General features: G+C 42.7%; 1 protein-coding gene across 1 annotated transcript in view; it reads left to right on the forward strand.

Annotated features, from left to right (window-relative positions):
• Positions 1–9,033: 9,033 nt before the first annotated feature.
• LMTK2 (lemur tyrosine kinase 2) overlaps positions 9,034–25,082 on the forward strand; it is a 45,271-nt gene continuing 29,222 nt past the window's right edge. The window contains exons 1-2 of the mRNA XM_083474149.1: positions 9,034–9,420; positions 22,227–22,351. Coding sequence (XP_083330275.1) covers positions 9,279–9,420; positions 22,227–22,351 — 267 coding nt within the window. The 5' untranslated portion in view covers positions 9,034–9,278. The remainder of the gene's footprint in view (positions 9,421–22,226; positions 22,352–25,082) is intronic.

Consider the following 25,082-nt stretch of genomic DNA (forward strand, 5'->3'; position numbering starts at 1 on the left):
CCCACAGGCAGCAGTGACCCCAGTGCTGTGAGTCCTCAAGCATCCCTCCAGGCAGGACCAGCCCAGGACATTTTGCCGCCTGAGGCAAAACAGCGAATGCCACCCCCTGCTGCTCCTCTTCTTCAGCTCCCCTCCTCCATGCTGAAAGTGGTAGGGGAAGGAAGAGGAAGAGGAAGAGGCCAACCAAAACAAAAAGTCTATAAGGATTGGGGAATCTTTAAAGAATATTTAGGAAACTATGGAATAAAAGGAAACATCTTGGCAGAATTAGACTGATCCCTGTACAGTGGTACCTCGGGTTAAGTACTTAATTCATTCTGGTGGTCCTTTCTTAACCTGAAGCACCACTTTAGCTAATGGGGCCTCCTGCTGCTGCCGTGCCACCAGAGCACGATTTCTGTTCTCATCCTGAAGCAAAGTTCTTAACCTGAAGCACTATTTCTGGGTTTGCAGAGTCTGTAACCTGAAGCGTATGTAACCCGAGGTACCACTGTATAAGTTTGTAGGGAGGTAAAAAGAAATTATACAAGAAATATGTAACTGTGTGGTGTAAAGTAATGGATAGAGAAAGTACAGTGAGATTAATTGGAAGTCAGTTTTAAATTTCTTCTCTATAGGTTTTATAATTGTGTTCAGTATCAAGAGTATATACGATGATAATTATATTAATCTTCTTGTATCTTATAGTGTGGTGGTTTGTTTGATTTTTCTGTTATTTGTTTGTTTGATGGTATGTTTGTTAACTTGTATGTATGTCTGTTTTCTCATGAATGTATTTATTTTAAATTAATAAAGATATGTGTTTTTTTTAAAAAGTAAGTGGTAGGGGAGCAAAATAAGGCCAGAGAGAGGCAACCAGTGGTGGGTGCAGGGCTAAGTGCTGTAGCACTCGTGGGAGGCCAGATCTGCTGCCAGAGGTCACCACTTCACCACACTACATGGGCCCTGCCTCCAGGCTCACTGTCTTCTGCCACACACTGCTCATAAGGACTACTTTGGAGTGCTGTCTGTCTTGGATGTTTTAGTTGAGATTCCTGCATTGCATAGATGACACTTGGAGTCCCTTCTGACTTTACAAGACATAATGGGAAGGATGGAGGAGTCACCCTACAGAGCGCCAGAGTGGCTCACTTGGTAAGAGACCTGCACAGAAGGCACACTTGTCCTTAGGACCACGGTTCAAGACCCACCGTGGGGCAGTGGCTGGGGGAGAGAGACTCTTTTACCAAGCAACCAAATGGAAGTGCTAGGGAACACACAGAGAGGAGCCATAACCGCACACTGACAACAATACCTTGTTCAACCCCCACCAGAGCAAATGAGGGGGGCGCAATCATGTTCACCTTTCGCATGACAAGTCGTGTCAGGGGAGAAAGAGACTTGAATCACACACTGCAGGGATAGATATAAAACATACGTTCAAAAATACAGTAAAGGTTCGCTATCTATGCTAGCATTTAATTGACGTTGGAGTGTGAATGAGTTGAGAAATAAGACTAAGAGCACATATTGATATAGGAATGCATTAGATAAAATGTAAAGAAATATACAATAATAAGAGTACAGTGGTACCTCAGGTTAATTCGTTCTGGAGGTCCGTACTTAACCTGAAACTGTTCTTAACCTGAAGCACCACTTTAGCTAATGGGGCCTCCTGCTGCTGCCGCGCCGCCGGAGCACGATTTCTGTTCTCATCCTGAAGCAAAGTTCTTAACCTAAAGCACTATTTCTGGGTTAGCGGAGTCTGTAACCTGAAGCGTATGTAACCTGAAGTGTATGTAACCCGAGGTACCACTGTACATTCATTTGTAAAAATGGAATATACAACAGGATAGACAGGAAGTCTAGTGTGTTGGTATGTATATGATTTGGGGGGAGGGGAATTGTTTTCGTTTTTTCTCTTTTCCTGTTTCATTTCTTTCTAGGTATATAAAATTTGTACATAATTTTTGTATACAAGTTGGAAATTATATTATAGTAAGTCCTGTAATGTAATATGACAACATTTACCAATGTAATATAAGAATGTCAACTAATAAATAAAATGCAAATTCAAAAAAGAAAAGAAGAAAAGAAAAAGAAACACACATTGCAAGCAGCCCCAGAACCGTTCTCCAACCCAACCAACCAGATCTTCAAGGAAAGAAGTCTGACTGGACACTAACTGAAGCTCACTTCTGTTGGCGCAGAACTCCCTTGAGTGCATAAGGCATCCCAAGTCAGAGCCCTACTCAGGAGAAGGAATCGTGAGACTATGTGTTGTTAGAATCAAGGCCCCATTAGCATTCTAGAAGGGTTGGTGGAGCAGACAAGCTGAGGAGTTGAACCCTCAACTGCTGCTTGGTTCCTGATGCTCAAAGCCTGCCGGTCTTCTGGACAGCTCCTTTTCCGCTCAGTGTGAGGCCTGTTGATGGCTGCAGCTGCTGCTGGACAGCTCCCCAGTTTGGCTCCAAAGGTCAGTCACGTCCAGCCACAGGGAACTAGGGTGTGCTGCTGGAAACAGCAGCCCTGTGTGAGGTTCCCTGCTCCTTCCTGGTATTACCCAGTTCAACAGGTAGTTACTCATCAAGGCTAGACAATTATGTGGAGCCAGATATGAGTCAACAGTGTGATGCAGCAGCAAAAAAAAAAAGCTAATGCTGTCCCAGGCTGCATCAACAGAAATATAGCATCCAGATATGGAAGAACTTGGATATAAAATTTACAGCATGTTACGGTTTAAGAGAAAAATATATGAAAATGATATATCGATGGTATCTAACACTGAGTAAATTGGCAAAAATGTATAAATCTAAATCAAATAACTGTTGGAAATGTAAAGAGAAAGAAAGTTATTTTTAGCATATGTGGTAGTCTTGTAGTAAGGTTAAAGCTTACTGGGAAATGATATATAATGAATTGAAAAGGATGTTTAAAATAATGTTTGTAAAAAAACCCCAGAAGCTTTTCTTTTGGGAATTATAGGGACAGAACTACCTAAACTATATAGAAACTTATTCATGTATGCTACTACAGCAGCAAGAATATTACTCAACTAAAAATGGAAAGAATGACTTTTTGGGTGATGCCATGCAATAGTGAGCTTCATAGCCAAGTGGGGATTTAAACCCTGGCCTCCCAGGTCCTAGACCAGCACTCTAACCACTACACTACACTGTCCCTTGGAAAAGCTATTAATGGTGAACAGGGATAATAGTAGCACACTTCAAAGAACTTGTACCTGTATGCGTGTTTCGCATCCTAGATCACCATTCTGCAAAAGGGTATTGTTAAAAACTATTGAAGAAAAAGTAAAAGCATGCTGTTTCTCTGATCCAATTAACCTTGTCTATAAAAAGACTCTTAAAACACCTCCCACACACAAAAGCAGCAGAAGCAACGTGGTTGTGATAGCACTGCATAATTAAGAAACATGCAGCTGGTAAGATAACCCATTTTTCTTGTACACACGCACCAAAAAAATCAGCTCTTCTTGCATTTCTGTAAATATACCTGCTTGAAAAGTTTCAGTTTACATTAACAGTGCAATCCTGTTCAATGAGATTTGTTCCCTAGTAAGTTTGTGGGTGTGTATAGGAGGGTGGCTTAAAGCTTTATTATTTTTTCTTTTTTTTGCATCCTGGCCTATCCTGTTAGCCTACTGTTCTTGCACCTCAAGGCTACCTGGTGTTCAAAGATTGTTCAGTGATGTATTTGTATATATGGTTTATGTATATCTTGCTTTTCATCTAGAGTCCTCAAAGCAGCTAGCAACATTTATAAAATGTAACAGAGATGTCAGTTTGCACTGGAGCTGTACTCAAAAAACCCAAACGACTACAGTGGACGCTCGGGTTGCGAATGTGATCCGTGTGGGAGGCACATTTGCAACCCGCAGCTATCACAACCCACAGTGCTGTGTCTGTGCACGCGTGTGTTGCGATTCGGTGCTTCTGCGCATGCGCAAAGCGCTGAAACCCGGAAGTAACCTGTTCCGGTACTTCCGTGTTCAGCGTGGTGCACAACCCGAAAACGCACAACCTGAAGCGTCTGTAACCCAAGGTATGACTGTAATCCCACTGTTCCTCAAATCTAATGCTCACCTTTTTCGGCCAAATTACATTGCAGAAATTGAAGTGTGCATTAGATTCGTTGAGAAGTATATTGAGAAGCAAAGCAGCTAGCAAGTCTGATCTTTATTAAAGGAACTGTTGCAACAGGGTCCCCACTCACCACACGCAGGGGGGAGGAGAACCCTGAACAATGGTGCGCAAGCCCTTATATAGACTTCTGAAATTGCCCACCCTGTAACCCAAGACCCCCCCCAAAAAAACCCCACATCCTACATACATCACAGAAGGAGGCAGTCTACAGCAGAAATTCAGTCTGCCAGGATACCTGATAATGGTCACTGATTGCACTACCTGGGCAGTCTGGCCATTCTTTTGTGATGGTTGATACTTTTGTTCCTGAATCCAGGTCACAGGCTCACCCTAATCAGAATAAGGTCCATTATCTGACTGTTGACTCAGGATCCTAAACTGTGCTTTTATATTTAATTTTCACTTTCTTCTGTGCATATTGTAATGTTCTTTTGCTGCTGTGGCCATTGGCTGAGGCGAATAAAGTTTCTATTCTATTCTATTCTATTCTATTCTATTCTATTCTATTCTATTCTATTCATACACCAATACACCCTTATTAAGACAGGATTTGCAAGCAAAAAGACAATGGCAAGGATTTCACCATTTGCCTCCGTTACTGCAGAGGAATATTTGAGATGTTTTGGGACTACAACTCCCACCATCCCTAGCTAACAGGACCAGTGGTCAGGGATGATGAGAATTGTAGTCCCAAAACATCTGGAGGGCCGAATTTGCCTAAGCCTGGAGTATAACTTAGTTGAATACAACCCACGATTTCTTAATGTGCATCTATCTATCTATCTATCTATCTATCTATCTATCTATCTATCTTAGCCAGTGCTTTTTTTCTAGAAAAATAGGTGCCAGTACTCACCACGAAGTTGTTACAGTAAGCACAGTAAGCAATGATCTTACCATATGTACATTTAATGCATACTGATGTCATCTTTTGTCATCTTTCTTTTGGTGATGCATTACTTCCTTTCTGGCAATCTCATCTCCCCAGTTCCTATCCAAACTTGCAGCCTATCAGTTCTCTTGATCCCTGAGAACCCCACATGCTTTGAAGCTGCCCTTATTTACAGGTTAGTTAACCTTTAGAAGATGCTTCCATGCTCAGTTGGCTCCATCAGCATCATATCAGAGGTATTTTGAGCAAGCTGCGGGAGGCAGTGGGAGACAGAAGTGCCTGGCATGCTCTGGTCCATGGGGTCACGAAGAGTCGGACACAACTAAACAACAACAATCAGAGGTATATGAAACTTAGGCCTCTGTCTAGATCACATATCCAAGCTAACACATTTGGAGCCTGATAAACATGCTTTCAATACAAAGATAGCTGACATGTTTCTAAATACTGTTGTCAGCGTTACTATCCTCCCATTTTATACTGCAATTACATCTCAAGCAGTGAAGCTGGAAGCACAGATGGTGAGTAGGTAACTGCTATACAGGGCATATATTAGGGAATGATTGCTTCAAAAGTTTAAATCAGCATGCCAACAGTGTCAAACTTAATAAATCTCACGGATTCTATAATGCCTGTTCTGTTGCAGGATTTGACTAAAGGGCTCTCCTTTTCACATAACAATGCATACATTTTCTTGGATGAAAAGTTCCTACAGTGCAATGCTGCCAGCTCTGAGGGTCTCTGGAAAACCTATGTTTGCCAGGTTGTTATCTAACGTTGATGTAATTAGCTATTTTTGTTACATGATTACACTGAAATTAAGCATCTAATTCTGTTAACCATATTGTGCTTCTTAACAGTGCCCTTTTTTATAAGGAGGATGTTGCTTTAAAGGCCAAACAAATTTTGACGTTTTAAAGGCAGCAAATCCACTTATTGTAGCATATTGGTTTCAAAAGAATTCTGAATCACCTGCACTCTTGCGTAATCTGCAGGTTACGCATCATCAGCCCCCACACCATTTCCTACTGGGGTTATTGCACTAAAAATAGGTGTGGGTGTGGGTTATGGGATGCAGAATTCGTTCCCTGGAAAATAGACATTAAAACTAGCAATGGCTCTGTGTAACGGTTTATTCATACGAGGCCTAATCTGTGCAGTTCCTGAACCACTAAAATGGTCCTACTTTAGCATTATTTGTTTATTTATTTTATTCATGCATTGCACTTATAGTCCACCTTTCCTCCAATTAGCTTAAGGTGGCATACATGGTTCTCTTCCTCCTCATTTCATCCTCACGGCAAGCCTACAATATATCATGAGAGAGACTGTGACTGGCCCAAGGTCACCCAACACATTTCATGGATGAGCAGGGTTTTGAACCCTGGTATCCCAGGTCCTAGTCCAACACTCTAACCACTACACCACACCAGCTCTCCAAATCACTATAACATTTACTACAAATTCATGGAGCGTAAGTTCATCAGTGGCTACTGGGAGGCTATATGCTTCCTCAAAGATTGGCTCCAAATACAAGTTGCTGGGAAACAACAGCAGGAGAGTGCTCTCGTCCTTTAATACCCTGCTTGTGGGCTTCTCGTAGGCATCTGATTGGCTGCTGTGGAAAACAGGAAGCTGGAGCAGGTAGGCTTTTGGGCTGATCCAACGGAGACCAATGAGAGTTGCAGTCCAAAACCAAGTTGAGGAAGGTTGGTCTAGAGCAGGGGTCAGCAACCCGCGGCTCCGGAGCCGCATGTGGCTCTTTTACATCTTTGCCGTGGCTCCGGGGCGGATACTAGCAAGGGGAGGAGGCGCATTGTGCGCCCCGACACTCCCCACTGTGGCGGGCGCTGTACTGGCTGTGACGTCGCATGGGGGCGGTGCGTGCGTTAGTCACGCACCGTCCCGTCACCTTCCCACCCGCTGTCAGATCAGAGGGCAGCGGCGCACATGCTTTAAATGTCGCAATGGTTTTGCGGCTCCCAGTTTTTTCCCCCTTTGGAAACGGGTCCAAGTGGCTCTTTTTGTCTTAAAGGTTGCAGACCCCTGGTCTAGAGCAAATTGAGTTATATGCAGTTATGCTTACTTAGAATAGTTATCTGACTCGGGAACTAACCCAGGGTGATTTCTCCCTTGAGATTTTGGCAGCAGCCTAAAAGGTTCCTCCTCCCCACATCTTCCGCAGGCATCAACAGAATGCTGATTTTTATAGTTTTAACTGTTTTCTCAGGATGGGGGTTTGTTGTCTTGAGTTACTTGTACGCCGCTTGGAGACAATGCTAATGAAACAGTATAGAAACTGTCAAATAAGATCCTAGTGATTAGCCATTTCCAATTTGTACTTTGGTAGTGCGATGTTTTATATGGGTTAAAGGTGTAGGTAATGCATCCTTTCCTGACCTAGTCGCCTCGAGACATTGTTGGACTGCGATTCCCATCATCCCTAGCCATTGGCCAATTTGCTAGAGTTGATGGGAGTCGTGATCCAAAGCATCTAGTCCAGTGATGGCCAGACATGGCCCTCCAGCTGTTTTGGGACTACCATTCCCATCATCCCTGACCACTGTTAGCTAGGGATGATGGGAGTTGTAGTCCCAAAACAGCTGGAGGGCCAAGTTGGGCCATCACTGATCTAGTTCTAATGTTGGGGGAAGCTGATGTAGTGGGGTTTCCCACCTAACTAATGAGAGAACAGGTTGTGAGGACGAAGAGGAAGAACCACGGAAAATCTGGAAGAGGTAGGAACTGGGCCTGTTGGTAATGGCAGGACCTGAGGAAAGAGACATAAGTACACATTAGAAGAGCCTGCTGGATCAGGCCATTGGCTCATCTAGTCCAGTATCCTGTTCTCAACGTGCCCAACCACATGCCTGCGGGAAACCCTCAGGCACGACCCAAGCCCTCTCCACTCCTGTGGTTTCCAGCAACTGGTATTCAAAAGCACTACTGCCTCCATCCATAGAGGCAGAACATCACCATCATGGCTAGCAGCCACAGATAACTTTATAAGCCATAAGGAAGTACTGTACAAAACAATTCCACCTGTGTCAGGTGTGGTTTGAACTAGGGACTCGCTGACTCACAGCTCACACTCTGAACTATTGTATGACATCACCTGTAAAGTCGAGTCTGTTGTACACCACAAACCACTTGCTATGTCAAGGTAATATTAACCACAAAGATACTCAGCAGTGGCCATTCCTAACGAGGAGGTCATGTTGAGTAACCTGCTCTGCTTGTACCAGCATGTTGTTATTGTCACCAGACTGAGGTGCAGAATTGGGTGGAGCGAGATAGAGGATTTACTATGTCATTATCAATCACATCTTCAGTAAATTCAATATTCAGTAAACCTTTGGTGGAAGAGATCTAAGAAGTGCAGACCAATCCAGATGATATTTAACAATGATGGTTTTACTATGAGCTTATAGGGCTGGAGATTTCTGCAGGGAGAACACAGTCTTGGGGCGAAGACTATCTCCAGATTTGAACCCTTTATTTGGGAAGAGCAATCTGACTCCCTCACAAAGATAAGCAGTGGGGCGTCGAAAGGGGGGGTGTAAATATTTTAAAAAGAAAGAAAAATATTGCCGGTCAAAGAATGCGGCTTCTTAAAGGCGCCCGAACTGCAGCACCCTTTTATTTTATTTTTTTAGCAAATCATCGCTGTGGCAGCTCCATCTCCTCTCTCAAGACCCACCCCGTCCCTGCAGTCGCCACGATTGGCGGAACTGGCTGCCAATCACGGAACTAACGCCCTCGGCATATAACACACGGTGCAGCACACCTTCGCCGATATTTTTTTTTTTAGATAAATGTAAAGGAGAGGCTTCATTGGTCACTCCGCCTGCCAATTCCGGAACAAGCCCGCCCTTTGACTACTGCGAATCCGATTGGCCGAGCCCATCGAGCCGGCTCGAGTCGACCCCGTCATCGCCACCGCCTCCTCTGGAGCGGACCTGGCGGCGGTTGGCGCAGAGGCGTGCCAATCTCCTCCGGCGCCCCGCCCCGCCCTCTCAGGTAGCCCGGAAGATGGCGGCGGCGAGAGGCGCTGTCGCTGCTGCTGTCGCCGGTGCGGACGGCTGGGCTGCGTGAGGCGAGCGGGAACATTTCCCCCCCTCCTGCTCCTGCTTCTTTATCGCTGTTTCGGCGGGAACCGATGCCGGGGACGGCCTTGCCGCGAGGGCTGAGGGGAGACGCGGAGGGCGCCGGCAGGCCTGGCGGCGGGCGGCGCTGAGGGCGCGATGCGGGGCAGGCGCCGGCGGCGGTTCCGGGGGGCCAGCGGGGGGCTGGGCCGGCCTCTGCCCCCCTGGCTCGGCCTCTTCTTCTGCTGCTTCCTGTCGGCGTTGCTGGGAGGCGGCGAGGCGGCTCCTCTTCCGCAAGCAGGTGAGAGACCGACCCGGGAAGCGGGCGAGGGGGTCGGATCCTGTTCAAGGTGCAGACCTATGGAACTCAGTGGCAGGCCAGGAGAGAAGCAGAGGAAGGGAGACAGGCGACCCCTCTGGGTTGGGTCCATGTTTGGGGAAGACCAACTGACGTTACTTAAAGCCTTCAGTTCAGCGGGGGCAACCTTTACGGTTGGGCCCAGACGCCCCCCCATATTTAAAGTAGGCCAATTGCTGTCCGTGGGGCTTGAGCTGCTAAAGGCAAGAAGGAACATAGGAAAGGTAAGGGGGTGGGGAGACAGGGAGGCAGCCTCTGGGCTGCCCCCCAACCTCACTCAGTTTTAGGGTAGACCCACTGACATCAGTGAGGATTCAGCTGTTAAGCTGCTGCCCCACTGAAAACAATGGGGCCAAGCCAGCCTTTAAGTCCAACTGAATCTGGCTCCAGTTCTCTCTGTGTTAAAACTGATACATCATAAGATGAAACCCAGGTGATTGTGGATGTGATGGGGTGGGGTGCCTGGTGGCACTTTAAATGCTAATTGTTAGTAGCAGATTTTTCTTTCCTTTTTGGTGGCCTGGAGGCCGTGTAGCTGTGTGTGTGTTTTATATATTTATCCTCTTTATCCTGCCATTAAGGAGCTCAGGGCAGCCGACATGGTGGTCTTCTCTTTCCTCTTCAATTTTATCTTAACAAGAACCTTTTGAGATAGGCTAGGCTGGTCCAAGGTTACCTGACACAGGCAGTTTTAAACTCTGGAGCTGATGGCCCTATTGGGAAGGGGTGTGTGTCCCTCTTTAGATGGTATTGCATTACTTCAGTCATTTCAGGATAAGGTAGCCTACCCCTCTTGCGTTGGGGGGCCCTGCTCACTTCTGCCCCCAATCTTGCCTTGGTAGCACTGGCAGTGACTGTTGTGACTGAATGGAAACTTGTGTCTTCTCAGGCCTAGTCTAACACTTATAATGGCACTGTGTATGTCATTATATATTAATCTTTATACCTCATGATATTGTACCATATAACATTATTATTATACCTCAGTATCATCGTTTATACATAGATGATGTGCATAAGTCCCTGCTTCGCAATAGGGAAACAGAGGGGGAGAGAAGAATGTTGGAAATGCTGTGTCTCTGTCTCTGTACACACTTCCGTATCTCTCACAATTGCAATTGCACACAGACATAAAGAAAAAATGAGGTAAAAGGAAGGCTATGTTGTCAGCTGTTACTGTTAAGAATGACCACAGTTCTTATTTCATATGCAAACTTAGATCTTGTGTAGCAGTTTCACAGACCTACTATGCCTCTTGCATTTAATGGTTGTATGGCCTCATTTACATTTTCTCTTGTACCCTTGTGTTTGGTATATAAATAACAGACAACCATGCCTCTGGAGTGAAAGTTCATGAAAACTGCTGCAATGAATCTTTTACAGGTGCAATAAGGCTTTTTGCCCATCATGTATGTAAGAAATTCCCATATATGTGACCGCCAGTATTCATAGATGACCAGGATCAATTTCCTTTTTCATATACATAAAGATTTCTCTTTTGTTGGGCAAAATTTCCCTGTACTCGTTCTGAGTGTATACATAATGTGTCTAATAGCGTAGTTGAAGATTAGCTATAATGACTCAGACCAAGGGTCCTTTTAATCCTTCAAATAAAGCCCACAAGGTGGGCATAAAGACACAATCCCTCCCTCACTGTTTGTTCCCTGCAACCGTCATTTAGTGCCATATTACCTCTGAACCTGCTGATAGACCTATCCTTCATGGATTTATCTAATCTTTCAAAAGCCATTTTAAAACTATCCTCTGGAGCAGCCACTGGCCATTGCCACATCTCATGGATATATCTTCTTCAGTGAAATTACACATTGTAAAGGAATAATTTCCAGAGGTGTTTCAAATGTCAGTCTCTCCAAGGGGAAGAACTGCTTTACAGATAAGTAAGGCAGTTGGATCTGTTTTGCCCTTTTGACAGAGTAATCTTCTGCCATGTCTATAGCTGTATATCTTGGACATTATACTTGGTCTGAAACACAGTTGAAATTAAATATACATTTCTGCAAGTATGTATGGCATTTCCCCTACAGTTTTCCCCAAGCTATTGGATCTTTTGTTGTTGTTGTTGCTTCCAGCAAAAGTCATTCCACGCTTACATCGAGGTTTTTGGAATGAAGATTATGGAGAAAGAATGCAACACAGGCACGAAACATTTTATTGGTGTAAAAAATGTGACCACAGGTCAACAGCAGCTATTCACTCTGCTAGACAGGAGGGGTATCTGTCAGTTTGAGATTAGCAGCACCCAGATGTGTTTCAGGGGTTTGTGTATAGGCAAGAGAGAAGGGAAGCATGAAGCACGGTGGCAGGGCGGTAGCTTTCACTTGGAGCCTCTTGTGTCCACAAGGAAACAGGAAGTGCAGTTACCTTGAAACTGACAAAGCTGAGCTGCTACTTGTTTGTTGCCTGAGAAATGTATTTCAGTTTTAAAGTATAATTTCCTTCTAACAAATTTCCCCTTAACTCTGTGGAGACTAGTCTTTTAGGGGAAATTGGGCACTGCCCCACCAACCCCAGTTTACTGTCAGCCAGCCCCTACCTGCCTGCCTTCTTACTTACACAGAGGGGCCTTTACTGAAAACGTCATCCTCCTTAGTTTCAGTGTTCCCTTGTAGAACTCAGAAAAGAGGTGGGGGACAAAAGTAGCATTAGTTGGCTCTGCCTGTCACGGGTTTTAGTCCCACCTACTATTCAGGCTCCCTGCCTTCACTCCTACTGGCCCCAATGACACCAACCACCACTGCCTACGATAAAGCTACAATTCTATGCAGACATAATTGGGAAGTGGGAGTAAGCCTTATTTAACACAGTGGGCCTTGCTTCCAAGTATACATGCATTGAACTGAGCTGCTGGTTTACAAATGCTAACTGTGTTACACTTGAGTAATTTAAGCTGTAAGAATTGCCTCTCTCCTGGTTCGGTGCTATGGTGATCAGATGCAAGGGAGAACAATGCCCCAGACCCTTTAATAGATATTTAATTGAGGGATTTTCAGCAGGTATAGTTTCTCTTACTTCTATTTGACAGTTTCCTCAGCTGGTTTAGCTTGTTGTATGTGAAGTTGTACCTCTTGAACTTCCCTCTGGTATGCCACTATTACAGGCAGAGAAGCCTTGTTCTCCTTTTTATCTGGTCCGCTAGAAATAGTGCCTGCAGTCACTGAAGTGAACTACATTCTTAATTCCAAATGCTAGGGAAAGTCCATTCTGCTACCAGGTGGTCAAAGGGCACTTTCACATGACACAGAAAATCACCTTTGAGCCTTCTGTGTGTGCATATATATTCTGTGATGTGGAATAGAAATAAGAAGAGCTGTGTTAAAACCAAATGGTGGTGGGGAGGGTGTCTGCACTGTAGGAAATACTTTTTAAAAAATTGTGTTGGGCATGGGACTCCCCCATGTTTTATTAAGGGGCAGTGATCCTGAGAATGTTCCTAGGAGGTTGTGGTTATGGAGAGCACAGGTGGTAAAATTGCTGTGAAGAACTGTGGAAATACAAGGAAGGAATAGGTGAAGTAGCAGTACTGCAACTAAGCTTGCGCAGAATGCTTTACCGAAAAAGCACAGCAAACATCTGAATTAGGAGGCAGAGCCTTCAGATCAAATGTAAGGCTTCTAGGCAGGTTTGAATCCCATCATGGAAGTGCTAAGAGTGAAAAAAGTTGTACTGTATATAGTCAGACCTTTGCCCACCTAGCTCTATATTGTTCATTGGTTGGTGTGGATCTCCAGGGGTTCACATAGGAGTCTTTACCTGTCCTTACCTTGAGGTGTCGGGAATCTAACCTGGAACTCATAGAATCATAGAATTGTAGTGTTGGAAGGGACCCTGAGGATCATCCCTGCAAGGCAGGAATATGCAGCTGTCCCATACGGGAATCGAACCTGTAACCTTGGAATTATCAGAACATGCTCTAACCAACAGCTTCACATGCAAAGCATGTGCTCTACCACTGAAGTATATCCCTTCTCTGATACAATTACATAGATGAAGAATCAATGGAATAGCTGTGCACAGGCTTCTTTTACAGTGGAAGTAGCTATCATGGTGCTCTCCCAGTGTTGTTGGGCCCCAGCTCCCATCAAGCCCCAGCCAGAATGGTCAACACTGTGGCAGATAAAGGTAAAGGTACCCCTGCCCGTGCGCGCCAGTCGTGTCTGACTCTAGGGTTGTGCGCCCATCTCACTTAAGAGGCCAGGAGCCAGCGCTGTCCAGAGACACTTCCGGGTCATGTGGCCAGCGTGACGAAGCTGCTCTGGCGAGCCAGCACCAGCGCAGCACACGGAAACGGAAACAGATACTGCCTTACAAAATGGGAATGTGGTGTGGCTGGACACAAAGTAATGTAAACTTCAGCTGGTCGGATGCTGTGTTTTGTAAGAAAGGGAATATATGTCCAGAAGCAGTAATCATCATCATTTCTTTCTCAGCTGAACTCACTTATGCACTCAGAGTTGCACTGTTGTCTAAGGAACAGCATCATGTGTGCTGATCATGTGTTCATGGTCTCTCAAACATCACATTTATGTCATGCTAAAATAAAAGTTATCCCTAATCTCTTGATGATTTGGATGGCTGGATGATTTGGATGGCTTCTTCCCAGATTTTAGTCATACATAACTGCTGTAACCTGCTGAGTTTGAGAGGCATGCAGTGTTCTTTCCATACTGTGACTTTAATTTTGGGCCTGGCACACATTGTACGTTGCAGAGTCCTTTCCTGCTTACTGTTAGTATAATCTTTTGTTCCTCTGCTGCTGCAGTTCTTTTGCATATCTTCTCTGCCACTTCTATTGGACTGCATCCTTTAAGCGTAGTATTTTTCTCCTGTGTACATATACCTTATGCTACAGCATAGACTTAATGGCTCAGAACTGTCTCTCATGTTTTCTTTTTGAAGACTTCTGCCAATTTGAATTATATTTCCCCATTCCAACAATAAGCTTTAAAACCAAAAGCATGAAGACATTAAAGTATTCTATTTACAATATGAAATATTAAAACCTCGTTAAAATGACTTGGTTGTGGCTGTTAAAAGCCAGACCAAACAGGGTAAGTCTTATATCAGGGGTCGGGAGCCTCCGGCCCTCTTACGTCCTGCTGAACAACACCTGTCATCAAACCTAACCAATGACCATGCTGGATGGTGCTGCTAGGAGTTGTGGTCCCAGCATCTGGAGGGCTGCTGGATTCCCTAACCCTGTCTTGCAGTGTTGCTGGAAAATATTCACACTTGAATTAGAAAGGAACTTCCACATTTGTTACATAGCTACTGAGGGTCCCACATGTTCAGTCATGACATACAGGTGTTGATTAATTAGGAGAGCACCCTTAGTTCATCTTAAAGGTAGTGGTGTCTGTCTATAGTTCATGTACAGCTTTAAAATTAGGTGTATCCACAGCTCAGGTTTTTCTGTGACTGTCATTGAGCAAGTAATATTGGTAACATTGCAGCCCAGTTGTAAGAAACCACGATTTCCTTCAACTTAGGCAAGCCTATGTGAGCCTTGGACCCACACACTTGCACCTCCTTGTCTTTTGTGTGCTGCTTCTGAACTAATCACAATTTTCTGAGATGTCAAAACCCTGGGTAACAGTGACTTAAACTATGCTTAGTGAAACAAGTCAGAATCAATCCTTAGTTTTAGATCCTGGCTTGGTCTCACACTGTGGTGAAAAGTTTACAGTGTACACAATCTACCGTTTCCTGCATTTGGACATCCTGGGGAATTGTGGTAAATTCAAAGGCAGGAGATTTGAGTCTCCTTCCATAGTACATGAAATAAGGGAAGGGGGAGCATGTGAGCAGAAGACATGTTTCTGCTGCTTCTGAACTGAGTCTATATAGCTGCTGGGGTAACTATTAGAGCTATCTTGTGGTTTGGGCATTAATTGCTCCCCACTCAGTAAACAACCAAAATATTTTATTATACCTAAGGGACCGCCTCTCCTGGTATGCCCCACAGAGGACCTTACGGTCTGCAAATAATAACATCTTGGAGGTCCCGAGCCTCAAGGAGATTAGACTGGCCTCAATCAGAGCCAAGGCCTTTTCAGCCGTGGCCCTGACCTGGTGGAATGCTATGCCAAAAGAGACCAGGGCCCCTGCAGGATCTGACATCTTTCTGCAGGAACTGCAAGACGGAGCTGTTCTGCCAGGCCTTTGGTCACGCTCCAGTCTGACTCCCCCTCTCTCCTTATAAGAACTTGTATGAAAGTGCCCCCCCCCCAACTTTTCTCACAGGTTCGTATAAGATCAGTTACAAACAGTTAGGCCAGTGAGCATTTAAGGTTCCCAACCCTAATCTGTGGGTTTTGGCACTAACATAATCACCTAATTTTCCTTTTGCTGAAAATGTTCACATACAAAGTATAATTTTGAAAATTCCCCACATTCTGTCATCTATGCAGGTCTTTTTAGTTTACAAAGGATTGACATTTCGCTCAGCAGCATAGGTGAAAACGGATTTGAAGCCCCTTCTTCTGCCTCCAAACCAACAATAAATTTATTTTCCGTTGCACAAAGTCAAGTGTGTAAAATGTACTGCTGCAGTGGAGATGCTTTATTTCTGCTTCTGTCAAGAACTGCTGTGCATTGCTTGGTGATTATTGCAATGTTAAGAGAACCATATGCATTTATAAACAAGGGTAGCAATGTGCTAGGGAGTCATGGTTGGCTATAATTTCCCAGTATGTTTCCGTGTACACATCTCTCCAGATGTTCTGCTTTACCAAACAGCCATGCTGAAAACTTATTGTGGAAATTGAAGTAAGCTTTAATTTTCTAGGCAGTAATATTCCCACTTCTGTATTTAAAGAGTTCATTTTGTTCTTTCTGAACAGTGTGAAGGTATTTTTATCTGTAGGTGTAAGAGGTGCATTGTTACCTTGCTGTTAATGCAGAATGCTTCTTTGGTTTACCAGCTCTGCATCAACCTGATAATTCAGGGAAACCAAACTCTGAGCATGTTCTATAAACTGGGAACAGGGTAGCATGAGAGTCATGTTTCAATAAATGGAGTTTTGTGGATGCTTAAAAAAGAAATTAACTCCAAGCCTGGGTGATAGGGCATGTTACAAATCAAATTAACACCTTAATGGGGGTGTCTGGCTTGGCAAATTGCTTTTCTATTCTCTGCCAAGCCGTCTGTTCAGCAAGGCAAGCAGTTCTGGCAGGGGCTAGCAGCTCCCCAAATCCTTGTGACCATTTTCAAGGGCTTTTAAGTTGGTCTAGTGTTCATTGTAGTCAAGGCTGGGTATACTCTGTGCCACAAAACTAGGAGCAAGTTATATACCATTTTGCATAAATCTTTTAAGTTGCATGAGTTAGTATCTGGATTTGTATAGAATTTAAAGGGGGAAAGTCAAGATGAGAGAGGGATATATGGGTTGTTTTGTAGGACCTGTGGGAGGTGCAGGCCATTCCTTTTGCCTGGTAACTTACATTTTTGCAAGTTACAGTAGTGAAGGCTTGCCTGCTATGTTACAGCTCTGCATTTCTCTAGCTTTATAGCTCTGCATTTTTCTAGCTATGTTGCAGGTCAGATTTCTGCTTCTTACCTGTATTGCTCCCTGCCCCATTCTGTCCTTGATTGTGCTGTTGCTGAAATATTTTTAAAGGTTCAGTGGGGGTGGGATTGACCTGCTTCTTCTGATCCTCATGTTCTGTTCACAGGAATTGGGAAAACAGAAGTGAAAATGAGCTTCAACTCTCTGTGGCTTTCATAGCTGCTGATGTGGTTTAAGATTTTAAAATACCTTTTTTTTTCGTGTATAAGACTAGGATTTTCCCCTAAAAAATAATGTCAAAAATTGGGGGGCATCTTATACTCTGGGCCATTTCTCCCCATTTTCTTAAATTTGAGTCCCCCCCCCCAAATAAGGAGTGTCTAATACACGGGGGGCGTCCTATAGACAGAAAATTATGGTACTTTTGTTATCTAAATTCTTAACTACCCCTGAAGATATTACAGTGTTTATATTAGCTGTGTATATAATAATGAAGTGACTTGGTTGTCTCCAAAGCACGGTGCTATTTCAAGTGAAATTTCCTGCATGTGCTGTTTTGAATTTGCTTCTTTATAGACATTGCCAGCTGGATAGTCATTTGGAAGCTGAAGTTAGTGCCGATGCAGAAGCTCTTGAGCTCAAGTTCAGATACTACACTGTTGTATGTTAATCATTGTTTGATGTGACAAAATAAGAATTACTGCCTGCTTTTGGAGGCTGCAGCACCGTTCAGGTGGGAATGAATTTAGAAACCTGAGTGCTGCTCAGATGATGGAGGATAAAGTGGACATGACAGATTGGAACCATAATTTTCTTGTTGTGTGCTTGAACACTCAACCCATGGTTGGGGTTCTAAAGTATGTGTAACAGAAGCAGTGGCCTGGTGCGATAGCTACATTTAGCCAGAGAGTTGGCCTAATTGCCAAAGTATATTGAATTAGTCTGTGCTTTGCATTAGCTTCACAGCAGGTTTCTGACAAGGTTGTTTTAGACCCAGCTGTGTGATGTAATTGGCTTACTAAATCCAGTAAAATGGTTGACTCAGGCTGCAATCATAAATGCATTTATGATGGCGTAAACCTCAGTGAGCATGTGGCTTACTTCCGACTAAACATTCATAGGATTGCTCTGTCACATTGAGCTGGCAACCTCTGTGTACCTGGACTGTGCTACACTCTTCTATGTTGTGTGGTATAATACTCTATTAGTGCATGTAACTCCTCATTATAGAACCATTTTCTAATGAATTTATATTAGTAAGCAAATTAGTAGATTTGGTTGTAATCTACACTTGCAAGTAAATCCAGAAATGTCAGTAGCCCACATTCAGTTTTTATTCCTGCTTACCTATGTATAGAAATATTTGACTACTGTGACATGATGATGGTGTGTGAGAGAAAACATGCACAGTTTAGCAAAGATCCTGGTGCCTCTTCACTTCCTTTTCTGTTGACAAGTGCCTGTTGACAAGCCTCTTGTGTTAAAATACAGATCCTGGGTTCTATCCAACATCTACTCTAAGTGGCACTAATTGAAATAAATGTGCATTATTACTAATTTGGATGTAGTAATTTCAGTGGTTCTACTGAGAGTAAATGTTAGCTGGATACAGGTACAACTTAAATTAAAACTTCATATTCATGTCTGCCCTCATTAACTCAAAATTATCCTGAAGTCTATCTTACTGACTTAAGAAAATTATAATGCCTTGCTTATTTTGGAACTGTTGCCTTTAATTATCTTCCCTTTTTCTATTTTTAATTATAACTATTGAATGTGTTCCAGTCATTACCAATGATGGGGAAGAAATACATCACACATTTTCAATAGAAATACGTTGACCTAAATTTAATGTCTAATGAAGAAGACACTGAGACCAGGGGATGATGGTGGGATGCCCATGGTACTCTGTGTTACGTAGGTGCCTCATGTTTTCCAGAAATATTTATTGGCATTAGAGCAGTTAGATATTAAACATCAAAGGGAGAGATCCAGTGGTGTCTGCTCTGCACACCCAAAATCTTTTGTGGGGGATTGGAGAAGGGATGAGAAGAGAATGAGGAAGACTCATGCAAGTGGATGCTTATTCACATGAGGCTGGTGCCAAGAGTTGTAGGAAGCTGTGTTGGTTCATTAGTATAGTAGCCTTACTGAAAGCAACAAAACCCTTCAAAGCCTAGGAAATCAAGACGTTCTTTTGTCCTAAAGAACATCAGGGGAACTGGTAGTGAATAGCTGAGGGACCACCACTGAGAAGGTCCTAACCCAGGTAGCCACCCATCACCTCTCAAAAGGGGCAGTAACTCGGTTGGACCTTTGATCTTAGTAACTGGGCAGGTTTACACAAGAGTTGACAGTTCTTGAAATATCCTGTTCCCAGACAGCTTGGGGACTGTGAAGCTCAAAACTAGTCAACTGTGAAACTCATTAAGTAATTTTGATATTACTTTACTAATTGAGTTATAGAGCTATATTGCTTATAGAAGTTGTGCCTTTTAGCTGATAGGTGTTGCAGTTTAGCTTCTCATCAGAGCAACCCTGATGTAATGTACAACGATATTTGAGAGAATATTTGACCATGGTCAAAGAGGTAACTGATACTGCTGAGCCACCTGACTTTGTTGACAAGCCTGTTTGTTAGGTTAAACCTACTTCTTGTGTGTTTTAGGTGAATCAAGCAGTTGGAGTTCAGACTGTAGAAACAAATTAGCATGTACTCAGCTCTATTTGCAGTAGATGATGTTATTTTGAAGATACTGGGACATACTTGCTAGGGTTGCAACTTTGTTCATGGACTGGTGAGAGAATCTAGTCTGTTCATCCCTGCAGTTATCTTTCTTACTCCACGAGAGCTTTCCACATCCTTCCACATCTTCCAGCACTGAATAGCCTTTCCTGTATGGAAAGATAGCGTGCATCTTCAGAGTCTCTGGGGGTTTGTGTGTGCATGCAAATATTTTGGTAACTGCTCTACTTTTTGTCCTGAGTAGATTTGTTTTATTGCTTAATACACAGTGGGCCCTCTGGATATGAACTTAATTCGTTCCGGGGGTCCTTACGTACCCCGAAAAGTCCACAACATGAGGCACCATTTCTGTGCACGCGCGTGGTGCGCAGAGCGCTTCTGCACATGTACGTGCTGCGAAACCCGGAACTATACTCTTCCGGGTTTGCCACATTTGCAACCCGAAAGTTACATTACCCGAAAGTAATGGTACTCCAGGGTCCACTAGATGACAGTTGAACAACTTTTGCTATAGGAGGTACCAAAGTGTGTTGAAAGAGTGCTTTGAAATATTTGAAAATATGAGATCCTGTTGCTGAATACACTAAGACAGGAATGAAGGACTCCCATCATCCCTGGCTATTCACCACACTACCTACAGCTGATGGTATTTGGGGTCTAACAACTTCTAGGGGTTCACAAGTTCCTTATCCCTGCATTGTGGAATGTATCACAAGTTCTTCAACAATACTTTCAGGAGCTTGGTTTTTTATGCACATCTCTTTAAGAGTCATCTATAAATATTGGCATTTTTCTGTGTGGTGTCAAAATTCTCTTGGCCTTTGTGGACACCTGCCTCTGTTTTCTTAGTACCTTCTCTGTTAGCGTCTTACATATGCAGGTTTAGACATGTTCATGCACATGTTGCTTTAATGCCTGTCTGTTCTTCAGGGTGGCTTTCTAGTAAAATATGATACATACTTGTGTAAGCATGTTTCCATGTAGTTTCTGCAGGCAAGGATGCCTTCAAGTGAAATGAGGTTTAAAGATAGATGTACTCTTTGATCTTTTAGGGTTGGCTGGTTGCTTTAGAATGGCAACCCTGTCATCTCACTTCCCACATTTTACAAAATCTCGGGGGCTTTGTCTTTGAAAAATGCTGATTGTAAGTTAATGTGACTCTTCTCATAGCTGAACTGATCTTGTGTTAAAACAATGTTCTGTTCTAGTTGTCTCTCCCCCTTCCACTAAAAGCTGCAGAAATATGTGCCAACTTCCTCAAAAAACTAGTTGCTCAGACTTTGCTGCAACTTGAAATTTAGAGGAGTTGCGGGATCTTTCTAAGAATAGGTTGAAGTGTTAGGAGAAATGCAAGTAAAGGCAGAAATACTTTATTCCAGAGTGTCTTTCATCAAAAAATATTTCTGATATATGTATACCATTCCATGAAGAAAGCTATTCCTACATGGGAACCAATACTTGCTATTGGTCCCCATGTCAAATGTGATAAAACAAGTTCAGACTCATTTTATAATTTGAAATGAAGACTTGGTGGTTGCCTTTCCATCTTGTTGAAGTATCTTAACTAAGTATTGGTTAATTAAGTGTTAGTGCCTTGGCTTTTAGATTGTGAAACTGAGAGCAGGGACCGTCTTGTTACTGAGATTTGTCACCCACTGTGGGACCCTTTCTTGGCTGAAGAGCAATGATAATCTTTTACCTTTGTATGTACATTCTGAACTTTATTTGATACAGGAGGTCTTCAAGCTTTAATTGCACTGCCTTCATCAATTAATCAACAAGAGCTTTAATAGCAGGTTAGCTTCCTCCACGAGAGGAAAAGATGTGAGTGATTGTGTTTAACGTGTATTTATACCCAGCAAATAAGGAATTCAGCATATTTGATGTCTATATTCAATGACAACTCGTATGGCTGTGGATTGTATGTGCATGTTATCTCTTATGTAATGCTATCTTAATACATGGCAGACTTGTTTTGCCAAAACAGGGCCTTGTATGCTTTTCTATTTAATTTTGACTTGTTGACAACTGGGTAACCCTATATGATAGCTGAAGGTGAAACGTGTTAAAATACACTGCCAGTATTGCAGAACCAGCACATTCCAATGAAATCAGCATAGTTTACTTGAGACTATCAAAGTGCCATGGGGAAGTATTTGGCTTTTATTTTATTTTTTAAGTTCAAGCTTTCTAAATGATAGATGTTTCAACAGTGTTTAAAATCCTGAGAATGCATGATAGTTTTGCGAAAAGGTAAAGGCAAAGAGAGAGAGAATACCTATTTTTGGAGCCCCTAAGTCTAGAAATATCCATAAAATCAATATCCATAAAACCAGAAAAATATAACTCGTGCATCACAAATGTTATCGGCCTTACTGCAGAAGTATATAACTGTTCTGAAATTTCTCTCTTCTATAGTTAACATGTTTGTGTTCCAATATATGACACCATGCTTATTTCAACCCTTGGTTTTCTAGGGGAAGCAGCAGTGACTGAAGTTCCCTTCTCCTTGGTGATTATTTCTGCCTGCAGCCTTTTAGGCTTGGTACTTCTGCTTGTGAACTGTGTATCCTGTTGTAAAGATCAAGAGATAAACTTCAAGGTGAGTACAGGAGATAATTATTTGTATCCCTTTAGTACTGGAATCTGATAACACAGACATATATAATTGTACTGTGTAATGCCAAACATTACTGTGGTCAGTCAAAATCAGTGGAGTTTGAGGTGTCACAAGTAGCTCTCAAGTCTGCTTAATGACCTACTGTTGCTGTGCAGTCCTGAGTAACTTATTCTGTTTGATGACTTGCCTTCTTGCACTTAACATATTTTCAGAGCACTTAAGTATGAACATGCAGGGTATGGGCTTTTCTGCCTGCTTTGGAGCAATCAAGTAAATGGGGAAACTTTTTTAAGGCAAGGGTCTTGCCAGCCCGTGCTGAGCCAAACTGACAGTAACAAACGGCCACAGAAGCCACACATTAATGTGTAGTTCTCCAAATTCTAAGTACAGTGGGACCTCTAGTTATGAACTTAATTCGTTCCGGAGGTCCGTTCTTAACCTGAAACTGTTCTTAGCTAGAGGCGTTCCTTCGCTAATGAGGCCTCTTGCTGCCACTGCGCCGCCGGCACACAATTTCCATTCTCATCCTGGGGCAAAGTTCTCAACTCCAGGTAACTTTCAGGTTAGAGGAGTTTGTGACCTGAAGCGTTTGTAACTTGAGGTACTACTGTAACTTGTTCTTTCTTTATCAGCTGGGAAATTTGGCCTTGAAATAGATGAAAAATACCCCTCTTTGAGGAAGTTATGTTATTGTTTTTTTAAAAAATAAGCAACAACGCGCAAGAGTCATGGGGATTCAATTAAGAAAATAGTCTCTATAATATCTGTGAGACTGTTTGTGACATCTTCATGCAATGGCTATTTCAGATAAGTATTTGGTGAGGTTAGAGTCATAGCTGGAGGATGGGAACTTGAAGGTATGAATTGTTTTGGGGTTTTGGAATGTAAAGAATGAGACAAACAGGATATTGTTCTACAGAGCTACCTAGCTAAACAGAGCTTGGATGCTGAGCTTGAAAGAATCTCTTTATTAGTGGGTTGGGGGTTTTTTACCTTGGATGTTAAACTATCCCTGTGGTATTCTCCTTCGCTTCCAGCTACACTAAAGTAGCTAAACCGCAGTGAAAGCTGACACTTCCTGTGTAGGAGGAAATCTATACTAGAGAATCTGTAATAGACTCAGAGAAATACAAAAGAAATACTCTGATCTGTAAGTTTGTTTCTCTTAGGAGGGATACAGGTGGAAAGCTTAGCAGAAAATTCACATGGATTTTCTAGGAAAGACCTGAGCAGGATCCAAAACGTAAAAACACACACCCCAGTGTGACTCATTCTGGTCTTCTGTTTTTGTTATCTGTCTACCTACAGTATATAGCCGTCTTATAAAATACACAGCAGTATATGTACACACAAACAGAAAACAGTGCAAAATCATTAAAATGCCTGGGTGATCGGAAGTTTAAAGAGCTGTGTATGCTTGTCAGCATAAAAAGACCTTCAGGAGACACCTGAAAGTCAAAAGCAAGAATGTCAAAAAGATATTGAGCGACTGAGAAACAATAGCAGAGTTGCTTCTGTTAAGAATCCTGCTTAAAAGTATATCTTTGGATCCTGGTTCCGTTTTCAGATCTTAGTTTCATAAATGCACATGGATTTGTCATTTGTTCCCAGTTTTCCATGTGTCTGCTTCCATGGAGGAATGAAGCTTGCTTAAGGCTCAGCTCAAAGTGTTCACCACAAAGCTTTTAAAGTTTATTTTCCAAGTTGTATTACTTTTTCAGTTAACAATTTTCATTTATTTATTTATTTAAATAGTGTGCATTATATTGGCACAAAATGCAGCAATAAACAGCAATTCAATAAAACAAGATCTCATAATTCACTCATGGGCTGCTTTACATGGCTGAAAGATGGTCAAAAATAGGTTCCTTGGAGTATAGACCAGCAGTGGCTCTTTCTAGACCAAGACCAATTGCAAAGTATTAGGAAAACAATGTTGCTCTATTTATTTATTTCTTGCTTTGCCCTTACAATTTCACAGCAAGGTCATAGGTTGTGTGAGCTTCTTCTGCAGTTATAGTGTTACATCCATGCAACAAACAGATCTTAACTTATGATTCAAAGAATTTTTGGCTGTTATCCCATGTACAGCTTAATGTGTAAACATGCCCTCCGTTCTGATAAACTTCAGTATAAATATATTTTTATGCTATGCTGAGCTGTACTTTACATCTTTGTGACCTGATTACAACTTGATTTCTTTTTCCCAAAACTGCTTTAATGTTTCTCAGCTTCTTCACCTTTTTAATTAAAACATGTAAAAGCCATGACCTGTGAAACATCCATGGGTGTTAATTGGGGTTGCCATATTTCAAAAAGTAAATTTGTTAAGCTTTTTTTTAGGAAGACCCCAAAATTGTTGAGCTTTTGGGGGGAACCCTCCCCCTAAAATGTGATTATAAGCTTTTGGAGCTGTTTCCACTGCTTTCCCCATCATTTTGCCATGCATCCAGGTATTCCCTGACAATTTGGCAAAATCCCCCCGACGCCATTTATACACCCAAAACCCAAGACATGTCAGGAATTTTCCTGACGTATGGCAAGCCTAGTGTTAATGATCCTTTTCACAGCAATGAGGGCTGTCACTTTGCTGCTGAAAATGTTGGGGCAGGTAACTTAAGTGTGATAACTCAAGTATTGTTTCAACCAATATTATGGGTCACATCAGGCACATGGAATAAATACTGTGCTGGTTTAAGTTTCTGAATCAGGC

The sequence above is a fragment of the Podarcis liolepis genome (assembly GCF_965112155.1).
Source record: "Podarcis liolepis genome assembly, chromosome: 14".
NCBI lineage: Eukaryota > Metazoa > Chordata > Lepidosauria > Squamata > Lacertidae > Podarcis > Podarcis liolepis.